Below are 27,865 nucleotides of genomic sequence, written 5' to 3'. Positions count from 1 at the left end.
ACGCCCAATGGCAGGGCAGAGGCGGTTTTCCGCGCGCTGTTTGGGACGGTTACGGCTGAGGAGGCCGGCGGTGGCGGCGGCGGGTTTTGAGGGGGGAGAAAAGAGAGGCCGCCGCTGGGCTCTGACAGGAGCTCAAAAGCCGGCGGGAGATGGCCGGCGGCGGAGGAGGATGTTTTTACACGCGACCGCTGGCTTCCGGCGCGGACTCGCCGCCGCTTCTCAGCCTTAGGCGGCGGTCGAAACTCCAGGGGCCTGAGGAGGCGGTGAGGGGGCGTGGCCAAGGAGAGAGAGAGGGGGCGGGGCAGAGGCGGCTGCCTTTCGGCCGCTGGAGGGGCGGAGCTTGGAGTGGTTGTGGGCGGGGTTACACTAGTGGGCGGATGTAAGGCGTTGCATGCAGTAATCGAAGCATTTTAAGCATAGCTGCCAAGTTTTCCCTTTTCTCGCGAGGAAGCCTATTCAGCATAAGGGAAAATCCCTGTTAAAAAGGGATAACTTGGCAGCTATGATTTTAAGTCGGAAGAAAATGGATTAGTAACAGTAAATTTAAATCAGGACTAATAATCCCGAGTTATGTTAAAACATTTCTAGGCGTCAGCAAACAATTTCAGCAAGGGGCAGGTCAACTGTCCCTCAGACCTTTGGGGGGGGGCGGACTATATTCTGTGGGGAGGAAATGAACGAATTCCTATGCCCCACAAATAACCCAGAGATGCATTTTAAATAAAACGACACATTCTACTCATAATAAAAGAATTCCTTCAGTAGCACCTTAAAGACCAACTAAGTTTTTATTTTGGTATCTGACTAAGTGTGCATGCACACGAAAGCTCATACCAAAATAAAAACTTAGTTGGTCTTTAAGGTGCTACTGAAGGAATTATTTTATTTTGCTTCGACTCAGACCAACACGACTACCTACCTGTAACATTCTAGTCATGTTAAAACACTGATTTCCGGACCGTCTGTGGGCCGGATTTAGAAGGCAATTGGGCCGGATCTGCCCCCCCCCCCGGGCCTTAGTTTGCCTACCCATGATTTAGACCATGTATTATAGTGCATAACTCAGTTATGTTTATAGTTTATATTGACTTACTGCTTATGGTGCATGTTTGTTTATATCAGTGCTTTTTTTCTGGGGGGATGCAGGCAGTGCCGGATTTACGCATAAGCTAAACAAGCTATAGCTTAGAGCAGGAGTCCCCAAACTAAGGCCCGGGGGCCGGATGCGGCCCAATCGCCTTCTAAATCCGGCCCGCAGATGGTCCAGGAATCAGCATGTTTTTACATGAGTAGAATGTGTCCTTTTATTTAAAATGCATCTATGGGTTATTTGTGGGGCCTGCCTGGTGTTTTTACATGAGTAGAATGAGTCCTTTTATTTAAAATGCATCTCTGGGTTATTTGTGGGGCATAGGAATTTGTTCATCCCCCCCCAAAAAAATATATAGTCCGGCCCCCCATAAGGTCTGAGGGACAGTGGACCGGCCCCCTGCTGAAAAAGTCTGCTGACCCCTGGCTTAGAGCTCAAAAGCCGGTGGGAGATGGCCGGCGGCAGCAGAGGATGTTTTTCTCTTGGGGCCCCCCAAAAAATTTAAAGGAAAAAAAACTGGATGTACATTTCCAAAATATAAAATAGAAAACAAATAAAATAAAAGTTGCATACAGCAACAGTCTTTTGTGTTGTGTAGGCTCCTATTTGTTATGTGCAAATGGCTTTGGATACCTATGAGGTCCATATAAATGACCATATAGCATATATTCAACACAAAGAAAGCAACCATTTGTTGTTGACAAAGGACAGCTGGACATATAAAGGGCCCCATTACCTTCAGGAATGTAGGGCTGCATCAAACCTAAATCCGACCCTGGACACAGGGGTACACATCCCTAAACATTTTGTGAATCCAAGTTTGGCCTCATTGAGGGATAGTATTTCAATATGAGTAGGAAAATGAGAGTACCCCCTAAACATTTTTAAAGAAAAAAACACTGGCTTATGTACTTTATTATTTTCACCATTAAATTGCATGGAGCATTCAATCAATGAAGTTAAAGCATTCACAGCTAAATTGACAGTAATTAATTTCATTTTTGCATTAATTTTTAGACAAATGTTTTTCTTGGGCAAAGATGTTTTTTCTGGATGTTTTCAAGGAGCCGATACAGCTCCTTGGCTCTGGATTTGAGGGCTCTTGCCTGGGGTTGTGACACATTCATGTGTCACACGCATTATATCAGGCACTTACTTTTTATTGTGAGCTGCACTTTTTGGTGGAAAGGCAGGATATTATTATTATTATTTATTACCTGCCCGTCGCCCCAGGGCGGGTTACAATGTTAAAGCACAATATTTAAAAATGGTGTAAAACAGTATGCAGCCACAAAAAGAAGGTGGGTTGTAAAATTGTACACAACAAGTGTCAAGAGCCAACGTAAAGATGCACCTCTGTGACCATAAAATTATATAGTATTTACAATTGCTATATAATTTCTGCTGCCTAGTGGAAGACCTGTGTGGGAAACTGAGCTGCCAAGTCTGTTCAACATTTTCACAAACTTGCTATTTTAAAAATCTTTCACATCAATTATATTAGGTGCTTTGAGTTCTTCCAGTGAAAGGAAAGTAGGTGAAACATTTCTAAAATAGTACTTTATCTGTCAAGTTTCCACAACAATGAGCAATGTTTTATGATTGGGCAATATGTTTTAAATTGGGAGGGGAATGTACTGTTGCGTGAGAGAGAGGGGTGGATGGGGTTAAATTGTCTTGTATGCCACTTTGATGTGCCATTATTCTGTCAGAAAAGCAGCATATAAAAAGTCGCCCCTTGGTTCTCAAACGAAATCTGCTCCGGAAGTCCATTTGACTTCCAAAAATGTCCCAAAACCAAGGCATGGCTTCTGATTGGCTGCAGGAGCTTCCTGCACTCAAGCAGAAGCCACAGCAGCAGCGTCAGACTGGGTTCCAAAGAATGTTCGCAAACTGGAACACTCAATTCCGGGTTTGCGGTGTTTGGGAGCCAAAACATATGAGTACCAAGGCGTTCGACAACCAAGGTACAACTGTACTGGAAGGAAGGAAGGAATTCCAGTGAAAAGCTGGTGAAAAGCAAGTATTGGGGTGCATCTACTATGCTTTAGGGCTGCCATGAAAGCTGCTGCGTCTTGAACAGCGGTGTGACAAGCAGAAATTCTGTAGTCCAAACTTATCACATCACTAAGAACATCAGACCGAAGCTCCACTTAGTTCAGCATCCCCTTTCCACTAGTGACCAAGTAGAGGCTTCTGGGACACCCGCAAGCAGGGCGTGAATATGTGACAGCTTCCCCCTCCTTTTGCTCTCCAGCAACTGGCATTCAGTTACATACTTATTGAAAGTTTCCATTGTGACTGATGGAATCAGCATCTGAACGCCGAGAAAAGCCTCAGGCTGAGTTTCTGCTTGTTGTGAAACTTGAAAAATGGTAACTATATTAGAGGAGCAAAGGCCTAGGGAAAGTTCCTTCCTGGGTCACTGGGCTGTGGACACAACCTCTTCACTGGGCTGTGGACACAACCTCTTCACTTGCGTTCACGTTCAGTGTATGGGATACCATGGGGAGAGCCTCCTGGCCCAGTCAAAATACTGGGGAGCGCTGAGCTCACGCTTGCCATCTCCACGGGTTTCCCTTTGGCTGTTCACAGCACACCAAGGAAATCATGGCATTATTGCGTATGGATATATGTCACTGTTTTCTTTCTTCTTTCTTTGGACAGGTTATGCTAGAGAAAGTCTTGGGAATAACTACTCAAACCAGCAGTGCTTTAACTTGTGACCCAAACACAGGGCAGATAGCCTATCCAACAGGGTAGGTGCTTTGCTGTAGTCAGTGCATCTAGATATTTTGCAGCCTTGTGCTCAGTGAAACGGGTGGTTTGAATCAATAAGCTGTACTATTAGAAGGGAAGTATGGATTTGTTTGCCAGTCTTTTGGGGGGCATCAATTAGACCCTTAGACAGAAGTTAGTCACTGTTGTGGTATTTGTTGATTGTCTTGATTTGTTGATTGTTGCATGATCATCCACAAATATCCTATTTCCTGTTGTGTTGCTAGAGAGGAAGAGAATTTGTGACCAGTCATATTGGCTTAATTTGCACATAATGCTAAATCATGCTATGGGGAAAATTCTGGACAAGCCTCAGGCCTGCATGCTCTCCTTTCCCTCTCCTCTGGTCCTCTGGTATGACAAAGTGACTGGAAGCATTTGCTTCCATTTTCAGTGAAGCATGGTTGCCATCATGTCTGAACTAGGAACTGTGGTTGATTTTCACAATGGTTGATTTGATCAATCCAGGATAAAAAACCATAGTTTTGCTTCCCTCCTCTGAGTACATTTTCCCAGGCAGTAAAAGTTAGTCACTTTCCCCTCTTTAGAGTTGGGAAATTCTCCCTCATGTACGGTAAATGTTTTAATCTCTCTTTCCAGATGTGTGGTTGTTATTTTAAATCCTCGGCAGAATAAACAGAGGCATATTTTTAATACTGCTAGGTAATGTATATATTAGTTTTCATATCACTCTTGCTAATTGGAGTGTTTATAGTAAAAAGAATTGCTGTTTGTATGTGAATTCCTGGCCAAGTATTGGTGAAGCTTGTTGAAAGTGATTTCCCGGAAAATAGAAAATTATTGGGGGATGTTTATTGGATCAGTAAATCGGTTTAAATAATGGGGAACCTTTTCTTGGTAGCAGGCCAGATTCTTATCACACCAGCGGAAAGCCAAATTTGACTGGAGGGCAGGGCCGTCTCATCATAGAATACTTTGCTTTGAAGCCACAACTGTTTGGACCTTTAAGTGGAGCAGTTTGAATGGTGTTTTGCAGATAGCCCCACACTTCTCTTCAAACCTACAGTTTTTGGAGGTTTAAAGAGCAGCACGGAGCTATTTGCAAAAGCTCTGCACAGCACTCTGAACCTCCCCAAACCAGAGGTTTAAAGACCAGCATGCAGCGGTTTGTAAAAGGGCTTACAGTTGGCTCCATGTCTTTCTTCTACTTTGTGTGACATTCCTCCTACTCATGACAGGAATGCACACCCAAACGAACTAATCAGGATTTAACCCCTGCCCATCAGTTCATGAGTGGAAGGTTAAATCCTGCACGTCAGCTCTCAGCCAGTGCAGAAGCGAACCCTGTCCCCTTGCCCATCAGCTGGTAGCTATGATTTTTTTAAAAATGGCCCCATATCACTGGTTTAAACGAATAATAATGAAGTGGGCTAATAATAATTTTAAGAAAACACTTAGTTGGTTAATCATCAGGATGTGCAGATGACTTTAAAGGTCTTTGTTTTTTCCTTTCTATAGTGACTCACAACTACGTAGTTTATGGCAAAAGCTTTTGTGGACTAGCACCCATTCCGTTTGGAACAATGTCATTCTACCGTGTTTCCCCTTTTTTAATACGTAGTCATAAAGTAAGCCATGGCAGGGTTTTTATGCATTCGCGAAATATAAGACATACCCCGAAAATAAGACGTACCTTCTTGCTTTCCTTTAGAGCCTCGAGAGGCTTGAAACCAGTTGGGAGGGGGTGCATGAATTGAGCGCGTCACCAGGCGAGCCACGCTGGGAGCCTTTCCGCTCTTCCCAGGACTTTTTTTCCACTTGGGCCGAGCGCCCGGACGGGAAAACCCCTCGGCGTCGGGAGCCCTGCTGGCCCCTTCCGCGCCGCCGGAATGTTGTGGGGCCGCATGGCCCGAAGCAGAGCGGCGGCGGGTGACAGGCAGCGGCAGGAGCCGCGCTGCCGAAAAGTTCTGGGGCCGCATGGCCCGAAGGAGAGCGGCGGCGGGTGACAGGCGGCGGGAGGAGCCGCGCCGCCGAAACGTTCTGGGGCCGCATGGGCCGAAGGAGAGCGGCGGCGGGTGACAGGCGGCGGGAGGAGCCGCGCCGCCGAAACGTTCTGGGGCCGCATGGCCCGAAGGAGAGCGGCGGTGGGTGACAGGCGGCGGGAGGAGCCGCGCCGCCGAAACGTTCTGGGGCCGCATGGCCCGAAGGCGAGCGGCGGCGGGTGACAGGCGGCGGCAGGAGCCGCGCCGCCGAAACGTTCTGGGGCCGCATGGCCCGAAGGAGAGCGGCGGCGGGTGACAGGCGGCGGGAGGAGCCGCGCCGCCGAAACGTTCTGGGGCCGCATGGCCCGAAGGAGAGCGGCGGCGGGTGACAGGCGGTGGGAGGAGCAACGCCGCCGAAACGTTCTGGGGCCGCATGGCCCGAAGGAGAGCGGCGGCGGGTGACAGGCGGCGGGAGGAGCCGCGCCGCCGAAACGTTCTGGGGCCGCATGGCCCAAGGCAGAGCGGCGGCGGGAGGAAGCGGGAAGTAAAGGACAGAGCCGGGCAAAAGAGCTCGACACTTGCGTGTTGGTTCGCCCTGGTTCCCGCAGACCCCTTTCCGGCAGAAAAATGGCAGGGGCAACCGTGGTGGTGGCAGCATTAACGGCGCCAGGAGGAGGGAGAAAGGAGGGAGAAAGCAGGGCGGGAGAAAAGCCTTTCCTCTTTCCTGCCTTCATTTGTAGCGCTGCTTTCTTAAAGCAGTGTACAGTTCTTACTAGTTGTAAGGAGGTACTTACAGTAATAATAATAAAAAGACACCCCCCGAAAATAAGCCATAGGCTTATTTTCTTGAGTAAAATTAATATAAGACGGTGTCTTAAAATGTGGGAAACACGGTATGCATCTGAAAAGTGGGCTTTAGTCCACACACAGGTTTCTGCCGCAATAAATGTTTGTTCCTTTTCCTGCAACAGAGTTATATGACATTTATTTGGAATTCATTTTCCTGAGAGATAAAATGGAACGATGTTTTTTTCTCTCTTTCAACTTTTAGGAAAACCATTAGTGCGCTATCTTTTTCTCCTGATGGGAAATATATTGCAACTGGTGAGGTGAGTTTTGCCTGGATGAATTTTCTTTAAAAATTTTGCAAGGAGTACAAAGTATGTTTTTAAAAAAAACACAAAATCTCACAGCTCTAAACATCCAAATTATACTAATTCATTTTTGAAGCCTCCTTTTATCACTTGTAATTTGTGGCAATGCCTTGAACTCCCTTTTGCAAGAGAGTTATCAAGAGACGTGCCAGAGCTTAAGATGGCCTACAAGTCACACCTTATGATCTGAAAAACTCATTGGCAAGTGGGGAAAAAGTGCCCTCTGCACATCCTTCAAGAAGTCCCTTGTTGGTTGTTGGCAAAAAAAGTTCCCAGAGCACCTTGCAAATATCATTGAAAAGATGGTCCCTCCTCTCAGTCTCACAATCTCAGAGTCAACAACACAAAAGGAAAAGGGAGTAAGGAAAAAGGAAGCTCGGGTGTCGGCTCTCAGTGACGAAGACCTTGAAGTGAATAGCAGAAATGGGAAAATGTGGAGAGAAGTTGCTGGTTTTTCAGCAGAGCCAAGGGAGTGACCTGGAGTCCCATCTCTCTCACCCTCTCCGCAGCAGGTGTAGGTGACAGAGGAGCCTGATCCAGCTGGTCTTTTAACAGAGCCAGTGGAGAGGCCCTGCGGTTTGGCTGCTCCCTCCCTCTCTAGTGGCCTGATGGAATCAGCGTGGGCTGAGCACTGTCTAGCCATGGTCCCAGTGACCTCAGTTCTGGCTCTTTCTCCTGCAGAATGGGCACAGGCCGGCAGTCCGCGTGTGGGATGTCGAAGAGAAAACCCAAGTGTCGGAGCTGCACGGCCACAAGCATGGTGTGGCGTGTGTGGCCTTTTCCCCCAATATGAAATACCTGGTCTCAGTGGGATATCCACATGACATGATTGTCAACGTGTGGGACTGGAAGGTAAGGCGCTGAAAGGTGGGGTCCAGGAGCAAGTAGCCACTGCTGTGTTTGAGGGTAGGGATGTTTTTTTTCTGAGATGCTGGGGCAGCCCTTCATCAACCTGATGGCCTCCAGGCTCTTTGGACTACAACTCCCATCAGGCCATGTTAGGATGTCTCAGTGGGAGAAGATGTGCAAGGACCTGGAATGTGCAGGTTATTCAGTGTGAGGACCCAGATACTAAGACTGGGGGTGAGGGTGGGGAGGAATGCAATTGTGTGTGCTTTAATATACATTTTCACTGGGAAAAGATTGAGACATACTCTTAATAGGTTCTCTTCAAGGGTTATACGTGCCGGAATGATTGGTGGGTATTTATGTTTCTGTTTTGCAGAAGGGCACACTCATTGCCTCCAATAAAATCTCTTGCAAGGTTATGGCCATCTCCTTTTCAGAGGACAGCTACTTTGTTACTGTTGGCCACCGGCACGTGAAGTTCTGGTTCTTGGATGAATCCAGGGAGTTTAAGGTAAACCTGTCTGCATCCTGTGACTGACAGCAAAATGGGAAGTTCCTTTCAAAACAGCTTCCTAGTTAAGCTGCCTATATGGTACTTCTAGCCCAGGCATTAGGCAACCTTGGCTCTCCAGATGTTTTGGAACTATAACTCCCATGATCCCTGACCACTGGCCCTGTTAGCTAGGGATCATGGGAGTTGTAGTTCCAAAGCATTTGGAGAGCCAAGGTTGCCTATGCCTGTTCTAGCCCCTTCTATTGTTCATTCATTTTTCCATTGTTTGTTGGAAACCCTTCTTGGCCAGTTAAATTACTTTGCAACTCTACAAAACGGCCCCATTTCCCCCAGAATTCTAAACAAGCACCTTAGATTCTATATTTTAGCATCCTTTGAACCCTCACTATTACAACCAAGTCAACAAATGTGCCTCACTGGACTGGCTGTTTTGAGACATTTAAAGAAGTAAATTAACCACTTTCATCAGATGTGTGTTTGGTTGAAGAAATAAAATAAAATGAGACTCTCTTGCCTGTGAATGTAAAGAAGTTTTATTTGCATTTTATGAAGCCCCAGAGAGAAAATTATAGTGGTACCTCAGTTTACAAACTTAATCCGTTCCGGAAGTCCATTCTTAAACCGAAACCGTTCTCAAACCGAGGCTAATGAGGCCTCCCACTGCCGGTGCCCTTCCACCGTTTGGCTTCCGTTCTTAGACTGAGGTAAAGTTCGCAAACTGGGACACTACCTCCGGTTTTGCGGAGTTTGTAAACCGAATAGTTCGTAAAAGGGCTGTTCTTAAACCGAGGTACCGCTGTAGTTGATGTCCTTCTGTTGTTGTTTTCAGTGCAAGACATAGGTTAGCTTAAACCGTTGCTCTTGAGATGGTGTGTCATTTCAGATTAAACAGACAGTTCCACTGGTTGGTCGCTCTGGTCTTCTCGGGGAACTTCACAACAACATCTTCTGTGATGTGGCCTGTGGGCAGGGCAAAATGTCAGGTAGCACATTCTGCATTTCTTATTCTGGCCTCCTCTGCCAGTTTAACGAGAAGCGCGTCCTGGAGAAGTGGATTGATCTGAAGGTACAAATGCCATTTTTGTTTCTGGGGCGGTGGATGGAAGACCAGAAGCCTGCTCCTTTGTGATCTAACGGCACACACCTCCTTCCCTTTTTAAAGGTGTCTCTAGCCAACTGCATCTGCGTTAGCGAAGAGTTTATTTTCTGTGGTTGTGCAAATGGAACCGTGCGCATCTTCCACACCCACAACTTGCATTATCTCTCGGACTTGCCTAAACCGCACCACTTGGGCATCGACGTCACTGGAGAAGAAATGCTGAGGTACAAAGCTCTTGGGGGCCAGCAGACGTGGGAGCTGGGCTGGAAAATGTGCAGGCTTGTTCTTAGGCAGAAGCCGAATGCTTTGATGCTGATGAATGCACAGGTATTGGTGGTGTTTTAACCCAGCAAGCTCACAACTCTGCAAGAAATAAAAAAAACCAGTGCATTTGCTTAGGCCAGAGGTTTTCAACCCTTTTGTGTCCACGGCTCCCTTGACCAACTACAGTGGAACCTCGGTTTATGAACACCTCGGTTTATGAATTTTCGGTTTACGAACACTGCAGACCCATCTGGAACGGATTAATTCACTTTCCATTACTTTCAATGGGAAAGTTCGCTTCAGTTTATGAACGCTTCAGTTTATGAACAGACTTCCAGAACCAATTACACCCATGCTTCGGGTTAAGTACGCTTCAGGTTGAGTACTCCGTGGACCCGTCTGGAACGGATTAATTCACTTTCCATTACTTTCAATGGGAAAGTTCGCTTCAGTTTATGAACGCTTCAGTTTATGTACTCTGCGGACCGTCTGGAACAGATTAATCCACTTTCCATTACTTTCAATGGGAAAGTTCGCTTCAGTTTATGAACAGACTTCCGGAACCAATTGTGTTCATAAACCGAGGTACCACTGTACATTCTTTCTGCGGCTCCCCTGTGGGGAAATGCACTCCGAGGCTCAGGAGCTCAGTTATGTCACCCCTTGCCTGCAGAGCTGGCAGCCCCTCGCCCCTTTTCGAACACGCTCCCTTGTGGAGTGTTCCCTTAGCCTCCTCTCCTCTCCCCTTTGGATCCTCAGGGCAGCCGCTTCCACTGTCCTTGGTCTCCGAGAGCCAGCATGATGTAGTGGTTAAGAGCGGTAGACTCGTAATCTGGTGAACCGGGTTTGTGTCCCTGCTCCTCCACATGCAGCTGCTGGGTGACCTTGGGCTAGTCACACTTCTCTGAAGTCTCTCAGCCCCACTCACCTCACAGAGTGTTTGTTGTGGGGGAGGAAGGGAAAGGATAATGTTAGCCACTTTGAGACTCCTTAGGGTAGTGATAAAGTGGGATATCAAATCCAAACTCTTCTTCTTCTGAGCTGCACCCCCTGCCCCAAAGAGAGGTGTCTCCTCATGCCACCCCCTAGGGGCCTGGAAAGAGGGTGTCCCCAGCCTAAACTGGCCAACAGAGACTGGCCAAAGGTGAATGTGAGGCCATCTTACTCACTTTGGGAGGTAGCAGGGCCAACAGTGGGTGCCACTGAGCCTGCATGGCAGAAAGGCTCCCAGGCAGGCAGCAAGCACAAGAAAGGCCCGTGGGGTGCCTGCCTGCCTGGCCTCCCACTTCTCAGACCATTCCCAACAGCAAGGGCTGGCAGACTGGCTGGCTGGGCTCCCTTACCCATTTGCTTGCTTACTCCGAGGTCACTTCAGCTCCTGGCAGCTGGCACCCCCTGGCCAGCCCCAGAGGCACCATTCGCTTGGGAAGCTTGTAGCCAGGGCCACTGCAACAAACAGCTGTTCAAGCCTTTGGGAGGCAGAGGTATGAGAGGGCATTAGAGGGCCTGCAGCCCCTCTGACCATCATTCAAGGCACCCCAGGGTGCCACAGCACACTGGTGGAAAAGCACTGGCTTAGGCTATTGATTCCCAACTGCACTGGGGTATGTGATCCTTGCACAGTTTTGGCAAAATGCTACTGTCTGGTGACTTTCAGCTTCTCTCATGTTTCTGGTGGCCGCGCATGTGAAGCAAACGAGAGATGGGGCTGGGGGACACCACACATTAGGAGGCTGTTGCTGCACCTGCCTCCACATCAAGTTTAACTTTTCCCCATCACCAGTGGCCCCTTTCTTTTGATTGAGTGTGTCCCCACTTCCCTTGCACTTAAGTTCTTTGCAGCTTATCTGAGCATCAGTGTGTAAAATGAAGCTCATCAGTTTGGTTCTTTTTGGTAACCAAGGAGCATGCTTCTCTCCCCCCCAATCTTTTCAAGAAGGCCAGGTGCCACCTACTCAGATACGATTGCCTTGGCCTTTGACCCCCACCACCATTGGCTCTCCTGCGTTTACAAGGACCACAGTGTGTACATTTGGGATGTGAAGGACACCCGTCAAGTGAGGAAAATGTGGTCCGACCTTTTCCACAGCTCATTTGTGTGGAATGTCGAGGTGAGTGGATGCTGCTGCTTCTTTTTTTAAAAAAAAGATGTGAAAGATTAAGAAAATAACATTTATTTATTTCATTTATCTGTGTGCCACTCTTCATAAAAATCAGGAAGTAGCTTACACGATGAAAATGAAATAAAATGGGCCATTCCAATTTTGGGAAGTAATAATTAAAGCCCACACATTATTAATGGTGTCCAACAAACTAGGTCCATCATACAGCTTGGATTTTGTGTCTTAATTCTTCTGTTTTTTCCCTTGGTTCTTTGTGGATACATCTTAGGTTTATCCTGAGTTTGAAGACCATAAAGGATGTTTACCCCCAGGGTCCTTTCTAACATGCTCATCGGACAATACTATACGGTTTTGGAACTTGGAAAATGGCACGCATGTGGATTTTCAGAAGAACATCTACAGTAACGTAAGCATTATTGCTTATTGAGAGGCCGGTTCCGACTTGATATGATGCAAGACTAAACCTGAGTGATTTATACCAGTGCATAAAAAGGTAAAGGTAAAGGACCCCTGACAGTTAAGTCCAGTTGCAAACGCCTCTGGGGTTGCGGCACTCATCTCGCTTTACTGGCCAAGGGAGCCGACGTTTGTCTGCAGACAGTTTTTCCAGGTCATGTGGCCAGCATGACTAAGCCACTTCTGGCGAAACCAGAGCAGTGCGCGGAAACACCATTTACCTTCCCGCTGGAGCGGTACCTATTTATCTACTTGCACTTTGATGTACTTTCGAACTGCTAGGTTGGGAAGGATACCAGTGCATAGGTTGTGCATTTCAATGTCTGGAAGGCATGGTAGTAATTAAAACTAATTGAGGTTTTGTTGACTTAGTTCTCTTCTGGCTTGTTACTAATTATTTTCCTTTTGATGAGTCTTCTTTTTAACTGAATGTGTGTGCGCGTATAAGGACATATATCTATTAAAACATTATTTCCTCTATAAAAGAACTTGCTGAAGATTATATATGTGGAAAATAACATCCAGCACCTGCAAGATTTAACAAATTTGCCAGACAGAGGTGAAAATGCCAACTACCTTGATGTGAAATCTGGTGTCCGTGTGATGCAGGTCAGCCCCAATGGCCAGCACTTGGCCTCTGGGGACAGAGCTGGAAATTTGAGGTGGGTCTGTTTTATTCTGTATCTACTGCCAGATTCTGTGTTTTCATATAATTGCATGATCAATTATAGCTAAGGCACCACATATGCCAGTCACCCGTGGGGGGTTCCTATATCTTTGATTCCTCAACAACAACAATAATTGTATTATTTATATGCAGCCCATCTGATTGGGTTGCAAGCTCCTAAGGAACACCAACCTTGGCAAGACTGCCCCCAAATACTTAAAAGTTATTAAAATGTGTGTTTTGTCTTACAGGATACATGAGCTAAAATATATGGATGAAGTCATTAAAGTGGAAGCTCACGATTCAGAAGTTCTCTGCTTACAATATTCTAAGCCAGAAACAGGTAAATTTTCAAATCTGAAAATGTGTGCAGTTGACATTTATTACAGGCTCATGCCTGGGGCTTTTTTGTATGTGTATGTATAGATACACACAAGCCCGCTGCCATCGCTACAGGATTGGGACTGTGGTGGCTGGGTGGTATTCAACTCAAGAGAAGACCCACTGGAATGAATGGACCTAACTTCAGCATGTCCTTTAATTTCAGTGGATCTGCTTGTTCTTTTCAATTGCTTTAAGTCCCTTTGGAGTGGATGCAGAGTTGCGCATCTTTTCTACTTTCTGTAGGGATGGCCCTGCTGGCTTCAGCAAGCCGAGACAGGCTGATTCATGTGCTAAACGTGGAGGAAAATTATAAACTAGAGCAGACGTTGGATGACCATTCCTCAGCCATAACAGCTGTAAAGTTTGCTGGTAAGTTGCCCAACAATCTGCTCCACCTGCTTGTATTTCTGGGAGCCATGCTCTTCCCAGAATGGGCATCAGTTCATGCGTGGAACCTCTATGTGCAGTTGCACAGATTACTTCACTTCTCCCTGTGTTCTTGCACACCTCCAGTTTCAGTTACTGGAGAAGTTTCCAGTACAGTGTTTTCCAGGGGTTGATAATGTTTTCTTGTAAACCACCCTGGTTAATGTCTTTGTAGAGTGGGGTGTACATCTAAATCAGTGGTTCCCAACCTTTTTTTGGCCATGGCCCCACACCGAAGCATCTCTAAAATCCTGATGCCCGCCCCCCCCCCCCCGGTGACATATGATTCTTATTATTCAAAAAGTGAACTCCTATTCATGTGGAGGAAGCCTAAAAGGCCATTAACTTGGTCTAAACAAGCTTGGATACCACGGATCTAAATAAATATTGTACAAGGGGATTCTTCTACAGATTTCACTTACCTACAGCTTTCTTCTTCTCGCCTACAGGAGATGGAGAGATTCAAATGATCAGCTGTGGTGCCGACAAAAGCATATATTTTCGCAGTGCACAAAAGGTGCTTACAATTCATTTACGTAATAAGCCACCAGGAGGACTGCATAAATCCATGAAGGAGCTGTTAGCCTGGCAGAGTGCAGCTGAATGCCAGCTGCTGAGAAGCAATAGCAGCAGGGAGGGCTCTTGCCTTTGCAGGCTTCCCAGGGGCACCCGGTTGGCTGCCATGGAAGCAGGATCTTGAGCCAGAGGAGGCACCTTTGGCCTCATCCAGAAGCACTGCTCTCATCTGAACTTGGGCAGCTTGTTTTCCTCTTCCAAAGACCCATTGCCAAATAATGAAAGGGGGACCTTTCCCCTTTTTTATCCAGATAAAAGTTTATCTGATTCATTCATGCTTATGTGTGAGGCCGCTACAGATCTGCTGTGCTGCTGTTGGGGTAAAAGTCCCACACCAGTTCAGATCTTAGTTGGGTCTGTTTCACTCCACAGATGTCGGACGGAATTAACTTCATCAGAACCCACCACGTTGCTGAGAAAACAACCTTGTACGACATGGATATCGACATAACACAGAAGTATGTTGCAGTGGCCTGTCAGGACAGAAATGTCAGGTAAACTGTTCCGCATTTTCCACTGCAGAATTTTAGACATTCCACATAGTCAAATGCTGGAAGAAAGTAAGCTGTTGCCTTCCATATTCCTCCTCCTGAACTCCAGCCTTCCTCTTAACCTGGCTGCACTTTTGCTGTTCTGCATTTTTGCATATGTCTATCCTATCAATAGACTGTTAAGACTGACCGTCTTTGAACCACAAAAGAATCGGGTCTTGCACAGCCGCTGTGTGTGCTAGTGGTCGTAAATCAACATAGTTGTGTGCGTTCCTTCAAAGCGCATAGGCGCTCTAGCCCAGACACCGGAGACGAAATAGATCATGGAAGCAATGAAGCTCAGACAAGTCATTACTCTTTACTTGCAGGTAATAAAATGTGTAAATGGTTCCAGGTATTGACAGGCTTTCACTGCAGCCGCAGGAAGGTAAACTTAAAGTTCCGAGGCCTTGCGCTCTTCCGAGCTGCAAAATCTCTCTCTACAGTTGCCCTCTCTACATGTTGTCAGTTCAGGAGATAAACACAGACTGGAAAAACAGTTTGCTGTGTTCCGTAGGAAACCACGTATGTCCAGAAAACGGTGCCCTCAGAAAGTGTTATTGGATAGTCTAAACCAGGCATCCCCAAACTGCGGCCCTCCAGATGTTTTGGCCTACAACTCCCATGATCCCTAGCTAAGAGGACCAGTGGTCAGGGATGATGGGAATTGTAGTCCAAAACATCTGGAGGGCCGAAGTTTGGGGATGGCTGGTCTAAACAATCAGCACTTAGCTGCTTCTTGAATCTTCTTTCTGTTTCTGGAAATGAATGAAACACTCACTCATGCCAACACTGACTGCCTCAAATATCCCCATTTTTATTAGGTCTTTTTCTTGGGATACAGTTTCCTGTAAGGGGAAAAGTAGGGCGAGAGCGTAGCTCAGTTGATGGGGCATGAGGTTCTTAATTCCAGGGTTGTGGGTTTGAGCCCCACGTTGGGCAAAAGATCCCTGCATTGCAGGGGGTTGGACTAGATAGCCCTTGTGATCCCTCCAAACTCTACATTTCTACGATTCTAAATCATTCAAATCTTTTGACGTTCTCTGTAAAAGTCAAGGCTCTTTAGATATATTACTTCCATTTCATAAGCAGCCATTCCTCCATCAAGCGGTGGAGTTGGGCCACTTTGGTTTGACAGATCTTGATGTGGAGATAGTTATAATAATAATAATTTATTTCTACCCTGCCCATCTGGCTGGGTTTCCCCAGCCACTCTGGGTGGCTTCCAACAGAAGATTAAAAATACATTAAAACATCAGACATTAAAAACTTCCCTAAACAAGGCTGCCTTCAGATGTCTTCTAAATGTCATATTGTTGTTTATTTATATAGTTGTTGTTGTCGTTTAGTCGTGTCCGACTCTTTGTGACCCCATGGACCATAGCACACTCTGGTTAAGCGCTCTGTTTGTGGAACCGTTATTGCCAGAGTGTTTCTGATTTAAAGTATTATTTATTCAATATATTCAATTTATTAATTGTGTCCTCTGTAAAGAGTCTCTAAGCGACTTGCAAAACTTTAGCTGTTTTCAAGTTTTGCTTTTGAATATCCATTTTCACCTAAATCTGAGAGGAAAATTCCATGGGAAGAGCTGGGATTAAACATCTCAAGAAGCACAAAACCCCCATGGCAGCTCTTGAGTCATGGACAGCTGAATTATTAATCTTCATCCTTTTATCATATGAGGACTTTAATCAATGGGATATTCTTACTCTTCAATAATAATAATAATAATAATAATAATAATAATAATAATAATAATTTATTATTTATACTCCGCCCATCTGGCCGGGTTCCCCCAGCCACTCTGGGCGGCTTCCAACAAAATTTTAAAATACAGAAATCCATCAAACATTAAAAGCTTCCCTAAACAGGGCTGCCTTAAGATGCCTTTTAAAGGTCTGGTAATTGTTATTCTCTTTGACCTATTTGACCTTCTAAACAAAATATGAGAATTTCTTAATTATTTTGGCACTTTTTCTGAGAGTATATAAGGGCTTTCCCCTCCTATTAAGCTGCGGTTGGTTTTATTGAGGGCTCTGCTGGTTCCACAAAGGTCTGTAAACCTGTATGAGTTGTAGTGGCTGGAAGGAGCCTGAGAGAGGAAATATATGAAGCTACGGATCGGGGCCATCACTGCAAGCACCACAGAGCAATTCCCTTACTGCTTGGCTAGAGCAGCAGACAGGAGCCAGACCAACCAGGGAGTTCAATTCTCATCCTCCAGCTCCAAGGCCCAGTTAGACGCCAAGAGCACAGTGGCTGTTGGAGAAGTGCTAGCCAGGAAGAATAGCTCATGCTTTGTATGCACAGGGCTCCGGGTTCAAATCCAGAGTACAGCCCCGCAATAGGAAAGGTGGTAAGTCCTCTCACCAGTCAGAAGCAGCACCCCATGGACTAGTAGCCTAGCTCTTATACAAGTTTGTTTCATTTTGATGAAATTGTTTTCCTGCTTACATTCAGTTTACAAGCATTCCAACTCCTTCAGATTATGCTTGTAAACTGCCATTTTGGCCAGTTTAGGAGCATCTGTGTGCCCACACAGATGCAGCACAGTCAACGCCTAGGAAGCCCGAGGTGTTGACTCACGGACTGTGTGTGCTGAGAGTGCATTTAATTCCCAGAAAAAAAAGGAATGAACCTGTTACTCCACTGCTCTTTCAAAGGCTTTGGGCACAGGATGCAAAGCCCAGTATCAAAGTGTAGCTCTTTAGTTGTGTTAAACCAACAAACCTTTGCACACACCAAAATGTAACTTAACCTTCCTCCAGGGTATACAACACAGCCAGTGGGAAACAGAAGTGGTGCTACAAAGGCTCGCAAGGTGATGATGGATCCCTTCTGAAGGTAACTGAGTTAATATGGGGAAAGTGCCTGTAGAAATAATTTTCCCCCGGTGCAGCACCGGGGGCTCTTGCCCACCCTTGGACCCAGGCCTCCCGGAATGTGGCCTAATATTCCTGTGAGCTATTCCTTCCCACTAAACGGTGTAAGGAATGCCAAGCACACATATTTTGTTGAACTGCGAATAAGTGGGTCATTATTCAACCAACAACAATTAAAGTAAATCTGAAAGAGTGAAGCCTCTTTGTTTCCAATCCCTGTGCAGGTCCAGCTGGATCCTTCTGGGACATTCTTGGCCACCAGTTGCTCAGACAAGAGCATTTCCATTATCGACTTCCACTCTGGGGAGTGTGTTGCCAAAATGTTTGGACACTCAGGTTTGTTTTGCTGTGGTGCTGTTGCTGTTCTTTTTTGGTTCGGTTATTTTGCAAGCGCATATCTAGTACGTAGTGCAGCCTACCCCAACCTGGTGCCCTCTGCCTGTTTTGTTGCAGAAGTCGTTACAGGGATGAAATTCACCTTTGACTGCAAACATCTGATCACCGTCTCGGGAGACAGGTGGGCAACTTGAACTGTGAAAGACGCTTGCGTGAATTAGAAATTTGTCGGCCTGAAAGTGGGATAATTTAGTGTGCGTTTATTGCTCAATTAGCTTTAAGGGAAGGAGGACCTCTGGATGGGGTTCCCAGATGTGTGTGGCCTTTTCAGATCTAGGCAGGAGAGAGCAGGAAACACACCAGGAATGTGGAATGTTTCTGGCCACTTATTTAGCCCTCTTCCCTCTCTCCAGTTGCATCTTTATATGGCACCTTAGTCCTGAAATTACCAGCTGCATGAAGCAGCACTTGATGGACCTGGATCAAGTTCAGCAGCAGAGGAAAGCCAGGGAGCCAACATGGCCTCATCAGGTCAGGTACTGGAACAGCTGCGGTCTTGGGGTGATGCTTTCTGCTCCCGATGGGGAGACTGAGGTGACTCTGTCGCTCTTGAGTACTGAAAGGGATCCCTCTAACTCTTCATTTCCTCCAGGAGGGAGCCCTACATTGCTCTGCCAAGCGAAAGGACTCCATGTGGGGCTGAACACCTGACTGACTATGACACGGAGGAGGAGAGGGAAGAGGAAGACGCTGCTCTTCTGACGCCCCCCAAAGCTGTCATTGATACAGGTACGGAGGCACAAGACACTTCCCAAGGCAGCTGGAAAGGCGTGTGCCCAGGGGATGCGTGCGATTTGATGAGAAACCACAACAAACCCATCAAACAGCATCCTGCTCCAGGACAGCCCACCTTGGTGACTGTGGTTTTGTAAAGGCTTTTTTGTCCTCTCTCTCCCCTGCCCCCTATAAAATTTCTGGTAATATTTTGTTGGGATGCAAAGCTTGGTGGGGGAGGACTTCAGAACGTAAGAAGAGACTTCCTGTTCTCACAGTGGCCAGCCAGATGCCCCAATGTGAAAAACACAAGCAGGACACAGTTTCCAGCGACTGGTATTCAGAAGCATTGCTGAGAATCTGTACTCTGTGTTACTTTGAAAAGCAAAACCCCTCTTATTTCTACTTGCTTTGGTTTCTGAGAGTTGGTAGATAAAGTTTCCAAGAGACCCAATTCTGCTTTTCAGTATTTTCTCGATTGCTCTGTTAAATGCAAAGGGGGGATTTCTTGTTCCAATATGTGTCTTGTATGAACAGTTTTACCTCTGCTTTCACATTGCTCACCCCAATCTCCCTCCCCTGTTGCTCTCTCCAGCTCCTGCATGTGTCCTCACCAATGGCAAACTACCCATGTGGGCAAAAAGGCTGGTATGTAATGTGCTTTTACAAAAAAGGTATTTTTTATATATGGATTAATTCAGCCATTTCCAACCTTCCACGTATTTTGGACTACAACTCCCATCAGCCCTGGCTGGCACAGCTGACTGGGGCTGATGGGAGTTGTAATCCAAAGCAGCTGGAGGGCACCAGGTTGACCATGGCTGGATGATGAGGTGTGGAGTCCCAGTAACCAACATTCTTCCTGTTGTAATTAATTTCCTATATCTTGCCCAGGGCATCTAACAACCAAGGTGCAGCATTAAAAAGAAACATAAAATCACAGTACAAAGTATAGCAGGCAAGTCGGCATTAAATCATACAAATGGTGTCACTCGTATTATGCTCCAAAGGTCTGTCAGAACAACAAGGTCTTCAGTTGCCATCTGATAACGGGGAGGACCATCTGACCTGAGGAGGAAGGGACTTCCATAGCTAGAGTGCCACCACTGAGAAGGCCCTGTCTTGTGTGATATGCACTAGCACTGAAATCAAGTCAGGTTCACTGAGGGTACCCTAAACCTGGCCTCTCCTGCAGATCTCCAAGCAAGTGTTGGCTGATATTGCAGAAAGTGCTCCTTTGGTCCTGAGCCAGGGCATGGGAAATAATAATGAAATAGGTGTTGTTGGCAGGGATGGATTTGTTCCACTTATTGGGCCTTGGCTGCAGATCAGGGTGAAGGAGGATGTCAGGTTTGGATGACCCACAAAGCCAAACCTTGGCTTAGCTTTTGTGCCGTGCCAACCTGAAAAAGCTCCCATCCCCTCCCTCCTCTGGAGATGTGGTGTGGCTTAGCGTGATGTCCGAATGTGGCCACTGCCAAAGACTTAACCCATGGTTAAGAGACAAAGGGTTCTCTCTCCATCCGGGTTAGCATTAACTGTGGTTATTTTTGCATCACAGGCAGCAGAAACTGCTGCTCCAAAAATGAAAGGAGCTCCAGTCCTCCAGCTTTGACAGCTAAGCAGTTGGGTGCGTTGTTCATGCGCCTGTCCAGGGAGTACAAGTTGTGCTTGGCTAGGATGAAAATGAGAATCGATCTTGCTGGGTCCTGAAGAAAGGCAAATGGTTCTCTTCAGTGTGTTGATAATCAAATGGGGGCGGGGCTAGTACTGTGATCTGTGGGTCTCCAAATGTTCTGCAAATCGAGGCAGAGGAAGCAAGTGAAGTATTTGAACCAGGCAGGGGGCCTTCTCAGTGGTGGTGCCCGCCCTGTGGAATGCCCTCCCATCAGATGTCAAGGAAATAAGCAACTACCCGACTTTTAGACGACATCTGAAACCAGCCTTGTTTAGGGAAGTTTCATCATGTTTTTACTATTCTGTTGGGAGCCGCCCAGAGTGGCTAGGGAGGCCCAGCCAGGTGGGCGGGGTAGAAGTGATATATTATTATTATTAATTATTATTCTTGTAGGTTGGGGTGTGTTACAAAACACCAAGTGCTAGCCATCAACCCATCCTCTGGCTTGGTGATTTTTAACCCAACCACGAGTGGCATGAACAATACACACACACACCCAAACACACGCACACTTCCTCTCAACTTTCCTCTCTCTAGCTGGGAGAGGCAGATCATGCGGACACTGCCGCCTTCAGGGTGAGTTATCAGCCGCAAGGGCGATGGGCAGAACGTGCCACCAAAGAGCCCATTAAGACCATGCTGGATGCAGACCTGAATTACTTCACCCCAATTAAAAACAGCAGCCTGCAAGACAGTGAACTGGGACCGCAGAATCTGAATCGGCAGCTCTCGGAGGTGAGAAAAGTTTACTTGGTACAAGGGGCTTAACTTTGCTGTCCACCTGCACCCCACACTCTCCGTCTGAAGAACAGACCCCATGTCCTTTGAGTCCAAGGATAGAAGCCCAGGGACAAGCCCTGGAACTAATTTTATGGGGTGGTACTTATTCCTGGAGCATGGTATGTGTGTGCCTTTCCGTGTGGTAGAGTTCCTTTCCTTTCACCAATGAGCCCCCATCCACCTGGGAAGCAGGGCGAAATATTTCCCTTTTGGGCTGTACTTTGGATGCGCTTCCTTGGCTTTTGCTTATTTCGGGCAGAGCTTGTGCCAGGAGGCTTGTGGCTTTTTTGCAGCAAAACCTGCATCTGCTCCCCAGCTTTTAACAGTGCACAAACCAATCAAAGCAGGTGCTCTCTTACAATAGGGTTTCCTCAAGGTAGCTAGCAGATTTTCCAGTTAGCCTTTATGATTTTTTTCCAGTTTGATTGAACCTGGAGTCGATCCATCGATGAGAGCTTTCTTGCTGCTTTAAACTTATTTTGGAACCACTCTACAGCCCTTAGATATTCTGGCTCCAGAACATTTCTTACTTCCAGCTTTTTGCTGTCTGTCTTTGAAGCCTCTTAAAATGTTGGAAGGGAGAGTCACAGGGACTAATTCCCTTTGGGAGAAAGGTCACAGGCTATTTTTGGTTTTCCCTCCAGGCCAAGGACTACCCCAGCAACATTATTGAAGATTTCCAGCAGCCAGATCTGTCCTCTGATGATGAGGCGAAAGAAGAGCTTGAAATCAGTGGGGACAGCCTGTGCCTCGAACAGACTGGTAGCAAGACCCCTGAGGGTGAAAGGTCAGTCCTCGCTTGGACGCTCAGGGCTGCAGAACCTGGCCTGGGAGGAACTGCCCTTGAAATCTGCAGGCTTACCGTCAAGTAAATACACTTGGGTTGAGCTGCAGGACTTACAGAGGGGGAGAGCCTGATCTGGTTTGGATTTGGCTGGAGACATTTCAAGGGCACACCCCGTTCTGCTGACCTCTGGGGGCCCCCTGCCCTTGAAGTTTTGAAAGAAGCTTGAACTGATAAATTAATGCTTTTCCCTCCACCCCCCAAGAATCACTGGCACTTTTTACCTTTCTTTAAAGGAGCTACATGAAGGAGCTGCTCCTTCAGCCGGCTTATCAGAAGGAAGCAGCAAATACCAAGGAGAAGCTGCCAGACAAAATCTGCTCTGTGACTTCCTTAGATTCAGAGGTCTCTTCTTTCAGCCACCAGCAAGAAGGTAGCTTGAAAGACAATTCCTGCTCACATCTGGGATATTTTTTGGTGCTTGACCTGCAGAAGGACTGTCGCCTCTCAGTTGGCCATTGTGCCCAATTAGTGCCAATTTCCAGGGCCCAATGAAGCAGGAAGACCTGGCCCTTGAATCCCCAAGTGCATGTGAGGGGGGGGAGCTGTCTGCTGTGCCCAAGAAGAGATGATGGGTATGCAGCCTGCCTCTGCCTCTATCCGCACCCTACAAATTGGGCTGGTAGAGGGGCAGCAGGAAGGGAATCTGCTATGATGGTTGCCACAGCCCACCCCAAAAAAGATCCTGCATGAAAGGCAGCAGGTGAGGAAAAAGGGACTTACAGCTGCAGGATAAGACCGTCCCCCATCCTCTATAAGTCAGCTGTAGAGAATGAGGTGTGTGTTTGCAAGAAAGGGAGAGTCAGGGAGAGGAGAAGAAGCATATATTTTTTTTAAAAAATGTATTTATTGAAGACTTTTTAACAAACAACAAAAGCATACAAAAATACAAAACACAAAAAATACAAAATACAAAAATACGAAAACAAAACTTCTAATTTATAACCCTTATTTCTAATCTACTGACTTCCTCATTCCACCTCCTGCGTTTCTTAGTAATCTCTAAATCTTATATAAACTCTAGATTTTACTTTAATATTACCTTGTTTCTCTATCTTTTATATCATACCCTTTTACACTCTATCTCTAGCTTTCCTCTTAATTGAATTATAACTATCTTCTAATAATGCTTATTTCACATCATTGTATTATCTACAACCTCTTTGTATCTCCCTCACTTCCATTGATTCTAATCTATTATATGCTTATTCTTTAAATAAATTTTAAATTTATTCCAATCTTCTTCCACTGCTACTTCACTCTGATCCCGGAGACTCCCGGTCAGCTCAGACAGTTCTATAAATTCTATCAGCTTCTTCTGCCGAGAAGAAGCATATAATTGTAGAGTGGGAAGGGACCATGAGGGTCATCTAGCACAACCCCCTGCCATGCAGGAATCTTTTGCCCAATGTGATTCTCGAACCCACAGCCCTGAGTTTAAGCGTCTCATGCTCTGCAGACTGAGCCATCCCAAGTTCATTCATGTGCCAGATGATCCAGAAGATTTGGGTGGGAGAAGAAGCCAGCGCTTGGCCCAGAATCTAGTCTGCAGACTGAGCTCTCCTCTGAGCTTTTTCTTTCTTTCCTTCCCCCCGGCCCTGGCTTTGTACAACATGCCAATTGGACGCTCTAGTTTCGGAGGCAGAAGCAGAAATGACCGACGTGGATGAGAACTTCCAGCAGACCAGCTCTTTGCCCCAAACCCCCGAGCAAGAGAAATACCTCCGGAATCACTTTGAGACGCTGGCTGATGCCCAGACTGAAGGTAAGGTGAGAGCTGCGGCAATGATCCGAACGGCACAGCGGCTGTGCTCTTCCCATAAGCAAGAACCCCTTTCCTAATGGGCACAGCCAGAGGTGCATAGGGGCAATTTCTCAGGGTGCTGTTATTTTGATTCACCAACTAAGTAGCAAACCCTTTGGCAGGTGATGGGCACTTTGATGGCAGGTTAGAGGTCATTTGCCTTGGGGGTGTTTGTCAGTACTGTACAGTATTCACTTTTCAGCTACTGCTGGTTGGTGATATTATTAGCAGTATTTATCTCCCACCTTTTTCTCCAAGGAGCTGAAGGTGGGGTACATGGTTCTCCCTCTCCTCATTTAATTCTCACAACAACCCCGTGAGGTAGGCTAAGCTGAGAGGAAGTCACTGGTCCAAGGCCACCCACTGAGCTTCATGGCCGGGTGGGGATTTGAACCCTTGTCCCCCAGGTCCTAGTCCACATTGGCTGTGTCAAGAACTTGGGAAAAACTCCCGTTTGGTCTCCTCTTTTAGATGCAGAAAAGTTTGATGGCTGCCTAAAGGATCTGAAGGCACCCGAGGAGGAAGAGGAGGAGGCTGCCTTGTTCCAGAACCCTCGCCTGAGTATATCTACCCGTTTTCTCTCCAGCTGCCAAAAAAATAGCAGGTTGGCAGATATATTTTATATCTATATAATAGATATATAGATATATATCTATATTTTAAACCCTCCATTCATGAAAGAACAATCTGAACGGTTGTGTTCCTTTCACACAGGTTTGCAGCTGCCTTTCTTCCGAGGGTCCGCCAGCACTCTCAGGCCGCTGCTGCAGACCAACTGGCGGAGGAGAGTCTGGTGTCCAGCGAGCACAAGAAACCAGAGGCAAGTTGACCGCCTGAGTCGAGGATGAGCCACTGGGCTCAGCTGTTTCCTTTTGCATCTTGGCAGATGTCTTGTCTCCAAGCCCTTCTGTGAAGATTGGGCACAGCCACGACTCAGAGGCAGCAGAACAGGGGCTTTGCAGGCAGAAGGGAATTTCCAGTTAAAAGATCTCTGGTAGCCACAATGGAAAATAATAATAATAATAATAATAATAATAATAATAATAATAATAATATATTATTAATACCCCGCCCATCTGGCTGGGTTTCCCATTAAAACATCAGTCATTAAAAACTTCCCTAAACAGGGCTGCCTTCAGATATCTTCTAAACATCAGATACTTTACCCCACCCATCTGTCTGGGTTTCCCCAGCCACTCTGGGCAGCTTCCAACAAAATATTAATAATGCAATAAACCATGAGACATAAAAACCTTCCCTAAACAGGGCTGCCTTCAGATGTCTTCTAAACATCAGATGGTTGTTTATTTCCTTGACATTTGAAGGGAGGGCATTCCACAGGGTGGGTGCCACCACCGAGAAGGCCCTCTGCCTGGTTCCCTGTAACTTGGCTTCTCGCAGGGAGGGAACCGCCAGAAGGCCCTCGGCACTGGACCTCAGTGTCCGGGCTGAACTATGGCGGGTGGAGACGCTCCTTAAGGCAGGGGCATATGAATGGGGTGGGGGGCACTCCGCCCTGGGTGCCACTTTGAGGGGTGACAAGGTGGCCCGCTGCCTCCCCCCAGCTGTAGAGCCGCCGAGGGTACAGGTGCTGTGCACATGGCAGCCCATACAGACGGCGCTTGAGTGGCACCCCACACTGGGTGACTGAGAGGCTTCCTCCACCACTGCCTTTAGGTATACAGGACCAAGGACATTTAAGGCTTTCAAGGTCAGCACCAACACTTTGAATTGTGCTCGGAAACGTCCTGGGAGCCAATGTAGGTCTTTCAGGACCAGTGTTATGTGGTCTTGGAAAAGACCCCACAAGGCTGTCGTCTAGACAAATTGACGTCCTCCAAGGCAGCTTCATGTGCACAGTTCAGAGATGTTAATAAGGCTTTTCTTTGATCCCTTCACATTTGCAAACTTAATTGACTTGAAAGCAGTTTAACTGGAACGTAAATTGGGAGTTGCCCGTAATCATTTAGTGTGTGTAAAATTCCCAATGCATTCTTTGTTACACTAATGCAGCTGCGCTGGCTGTGGCTGATGGGAGTTGTAGTCTAGAACCTCCAGAGGGCACCAGATTGTCAAATCTAGCCCGCTGAAATGCCTGAACTCTCCAGCCTCAGAGTGGATGCATGTGAAATGGTGGCTAGGAAGGGACCGAGACATTGGGTTTTGGACATCTGCAATGCTTTTAAACTTGCAGACCGGGGATTCGGTTTCTAACAGTCTATAATGTAACTGCTTTAGAAACTTTCTGAAGAAACCAACTGTGAGCTGAAGGAAAAGCTTGACGCCAGACCGTTCAGCGCCTCAGGTAAGAAACTTTCTGGAATGTTGCGTTTGCAGCAGGTTTGTCAGAGGCGGAAACTATTACTGTTCCCCGTTGTGGAGAGACATTCGCTGCTGCAGGGTGTAGATTTAACTCTGTCGCTGCGTAGGATGGATTTCCAGAAATGCTAGTTGATACAATCAGTTCTAGTTCTTCTGATACCTTTGAAACTGAAGAATGCTGTTGGGTGTGTACCCCTCTTCCCCTTCTGGGAAGGCTCCAAATGTGGAAATCTCTTCTCTCCCCCCCCCCCAATGTTCTTAGAATCACAGGTCCTGGTCAAAAACTTTGAAATAAACCTGCAGCCTTTGTGCACCAAGTTTCAAGAGACTTTGCAACTTTACGATAAGGTAAGATATAGGAAAAGGCAGCAACATAATAACTTTTTTTAAAAGTTCTCAATCTACATAGGTTTTGGGGTCATCAGATTATCCTGTCAGATCTCTAGGAGATGGTTTATATTGGGCTGTGGGGTACTACTGTGGCGGTGTGGGTCCTTGGCATCCTTGTCACAGCCCAGTTTGGGTCACGGGTGCGAATCCTGGGTGTGAAAGCATTCTTCCTTTTGCTGTGCAGGTGACATCCTGCAGCGATTCCACCGAGGAGGAGCTTCTCCACATAAAGAACCAGCTGGTTAGCACTTTCTCCTGGATGAAAAGGGAGCTGGACTCCCGAGCTATCAAGAACAACACAGACGTGGCAACGGCCACAGACAGCCCGTCGCCCTGGCTGAAGCGCCTTCAGGACAATGAGACCCGCTCTCTCTTGAAGCATTACTCCGACTCACTGGTGAACATGGTCCAGAAGAAGCTGGAGGAAACCCACAAGGCAGATGTTGCCTGAATCGCCCCAGGCAAGGGATACGTCTGCCCCGCCCCCAAACAAACTTTATTGCAGTGATGACCTCAAGAGAACTTGCCCATTAATTTCTGTGTGACTCCTGAGGAGTTAACAGTGGTCAAGAAGGGTACGGATTAGTGTTTATAACTCTAGTCTCCATTTCCTGTGCATCCCCCACCCCCCATTTTTCCCCTGGAAGCAAATACTGACAAGTTGTTGTTTTTAGCTTCTCCCAGAGACCTCTTACAAAAAACATTCTTTATCAGAATGAGGGAAGTAAGAGGAAAAGCAGGTGTCTTATGGGTGCTCTGATATTCCTCCACGGTGCTTTCTTGTCTGTCTGTGGGTGTGAGTGTGAACGCGGCTTTGCAACAGCGGTTCTTAAACATTTGCTGTTTTTTTCTTGGTTTTGAGAATTAATAAAATTGTATTATATTTTGAAAAGTGTGTGTGTGTGTGTTGATTGGGTGGGACCCATTGCTGAGTGAGCAGACTTCTTCTCATCCATGCTTCCCAGGTCTGCTCCCAACCCTCCAGAATATATTTATGGGGGCACATAGAGAGCTGTGGTGGGGGGGGGCGGGGAGAAAAAAGCAGGAGTCATATCCTGCTTTTGGACTTTACGTGAGTGTGTGGTTATGCACACGGAAGGGGCTGTAACTCAACAGTGGACTATTGCAGAGCCAACTTCAGGCAGGTCTGGGAAATATCATTGAAACCCTGGAGAGCTGCTGCCAGTTAGTGTCAACAG

General features: G+C 46.8%; 1 protein-coding gene across 2 annotated transcripts; it reads left to right on the top strand.

Moving 5' to 3' along the window:
• Window positions 1-71: 71 nt before the first annotated feature.
• Window positions 72-27,581, top strand: WDR62 (WD repeat domain 62). 2 transcript variants are annotated; one of them, XM_035120842.2, is made up of 30 exons: window positions 72-263; window positions 3,758-3,849; window positions 4,469-4,531; window positions 6,863-6,920; window positions 7,647-7,817; window positions 8,191-8,325; window positions 9,212-9,394; window positions 9,491-9,651; window positions 11,628-11,802; window positions 12,083-12,220; window positions 12,757-12,932; window positions 13,189-13,280; window positions 13,565-13,690; window positions 14,197-14,264; window positions 14,696-14,817; window positions 17,625-17,700; window positions 17,963-18,074; window positions 18,192-18,255; window positions 18,488-18,610; window positions 18,727-18,863; window positions 19,444-19,496; window positions 21,064-21,261; window positions 21,951-22,093; window positions 22,387-22,523; window positions 23,784-23,915; window positions 24,426-24,558; window positions 24,669-24,774; window positions 26,193-26,259; window positions 26,539-26,624; window positions 26,851-27,581. In XM_035120842.2, the coding sequence occupies exons 1-30, from the start codon at window positions 150-152 to the stop codon at window positions 27,115-27,117; spliced, it is 3,708 nt and encodes a 1,235-aa protein (XP_034976733.1). In that variant the 5' UTR covers window positions 72-149; the 3' UTR covers window positions 27,118-27,581. The 2 variants fall into 2 exon arrangements, with proteins under 2 accessions (XP_034976733.1, XP_034976734.1); XM_035120843.2 differs by having other exon boundaries at window positions 11,631-11,802; window positions 26,851-27,580.
• The last annotated feature ends 284 nt before the right edge of the window (window positions 27,582-27,865 follow it).

Source organism: Zootoca vivipara, chromosome 6, assembly GCF_963506605.1.
Source record: "Zootoca vivipara chromosome 6, rZooViv1.1, whole genome shotgun sequence".
NCBI classification, from domain to species: Eukaryota; Metazoa; Chordata; class Lepidosauria; order Squamata; family Lacertidae; genus Zootoca; species Zootoca vivipara.
This window is presented reverse-complemented; position numbering and strand designations above follow the sequence as displayed.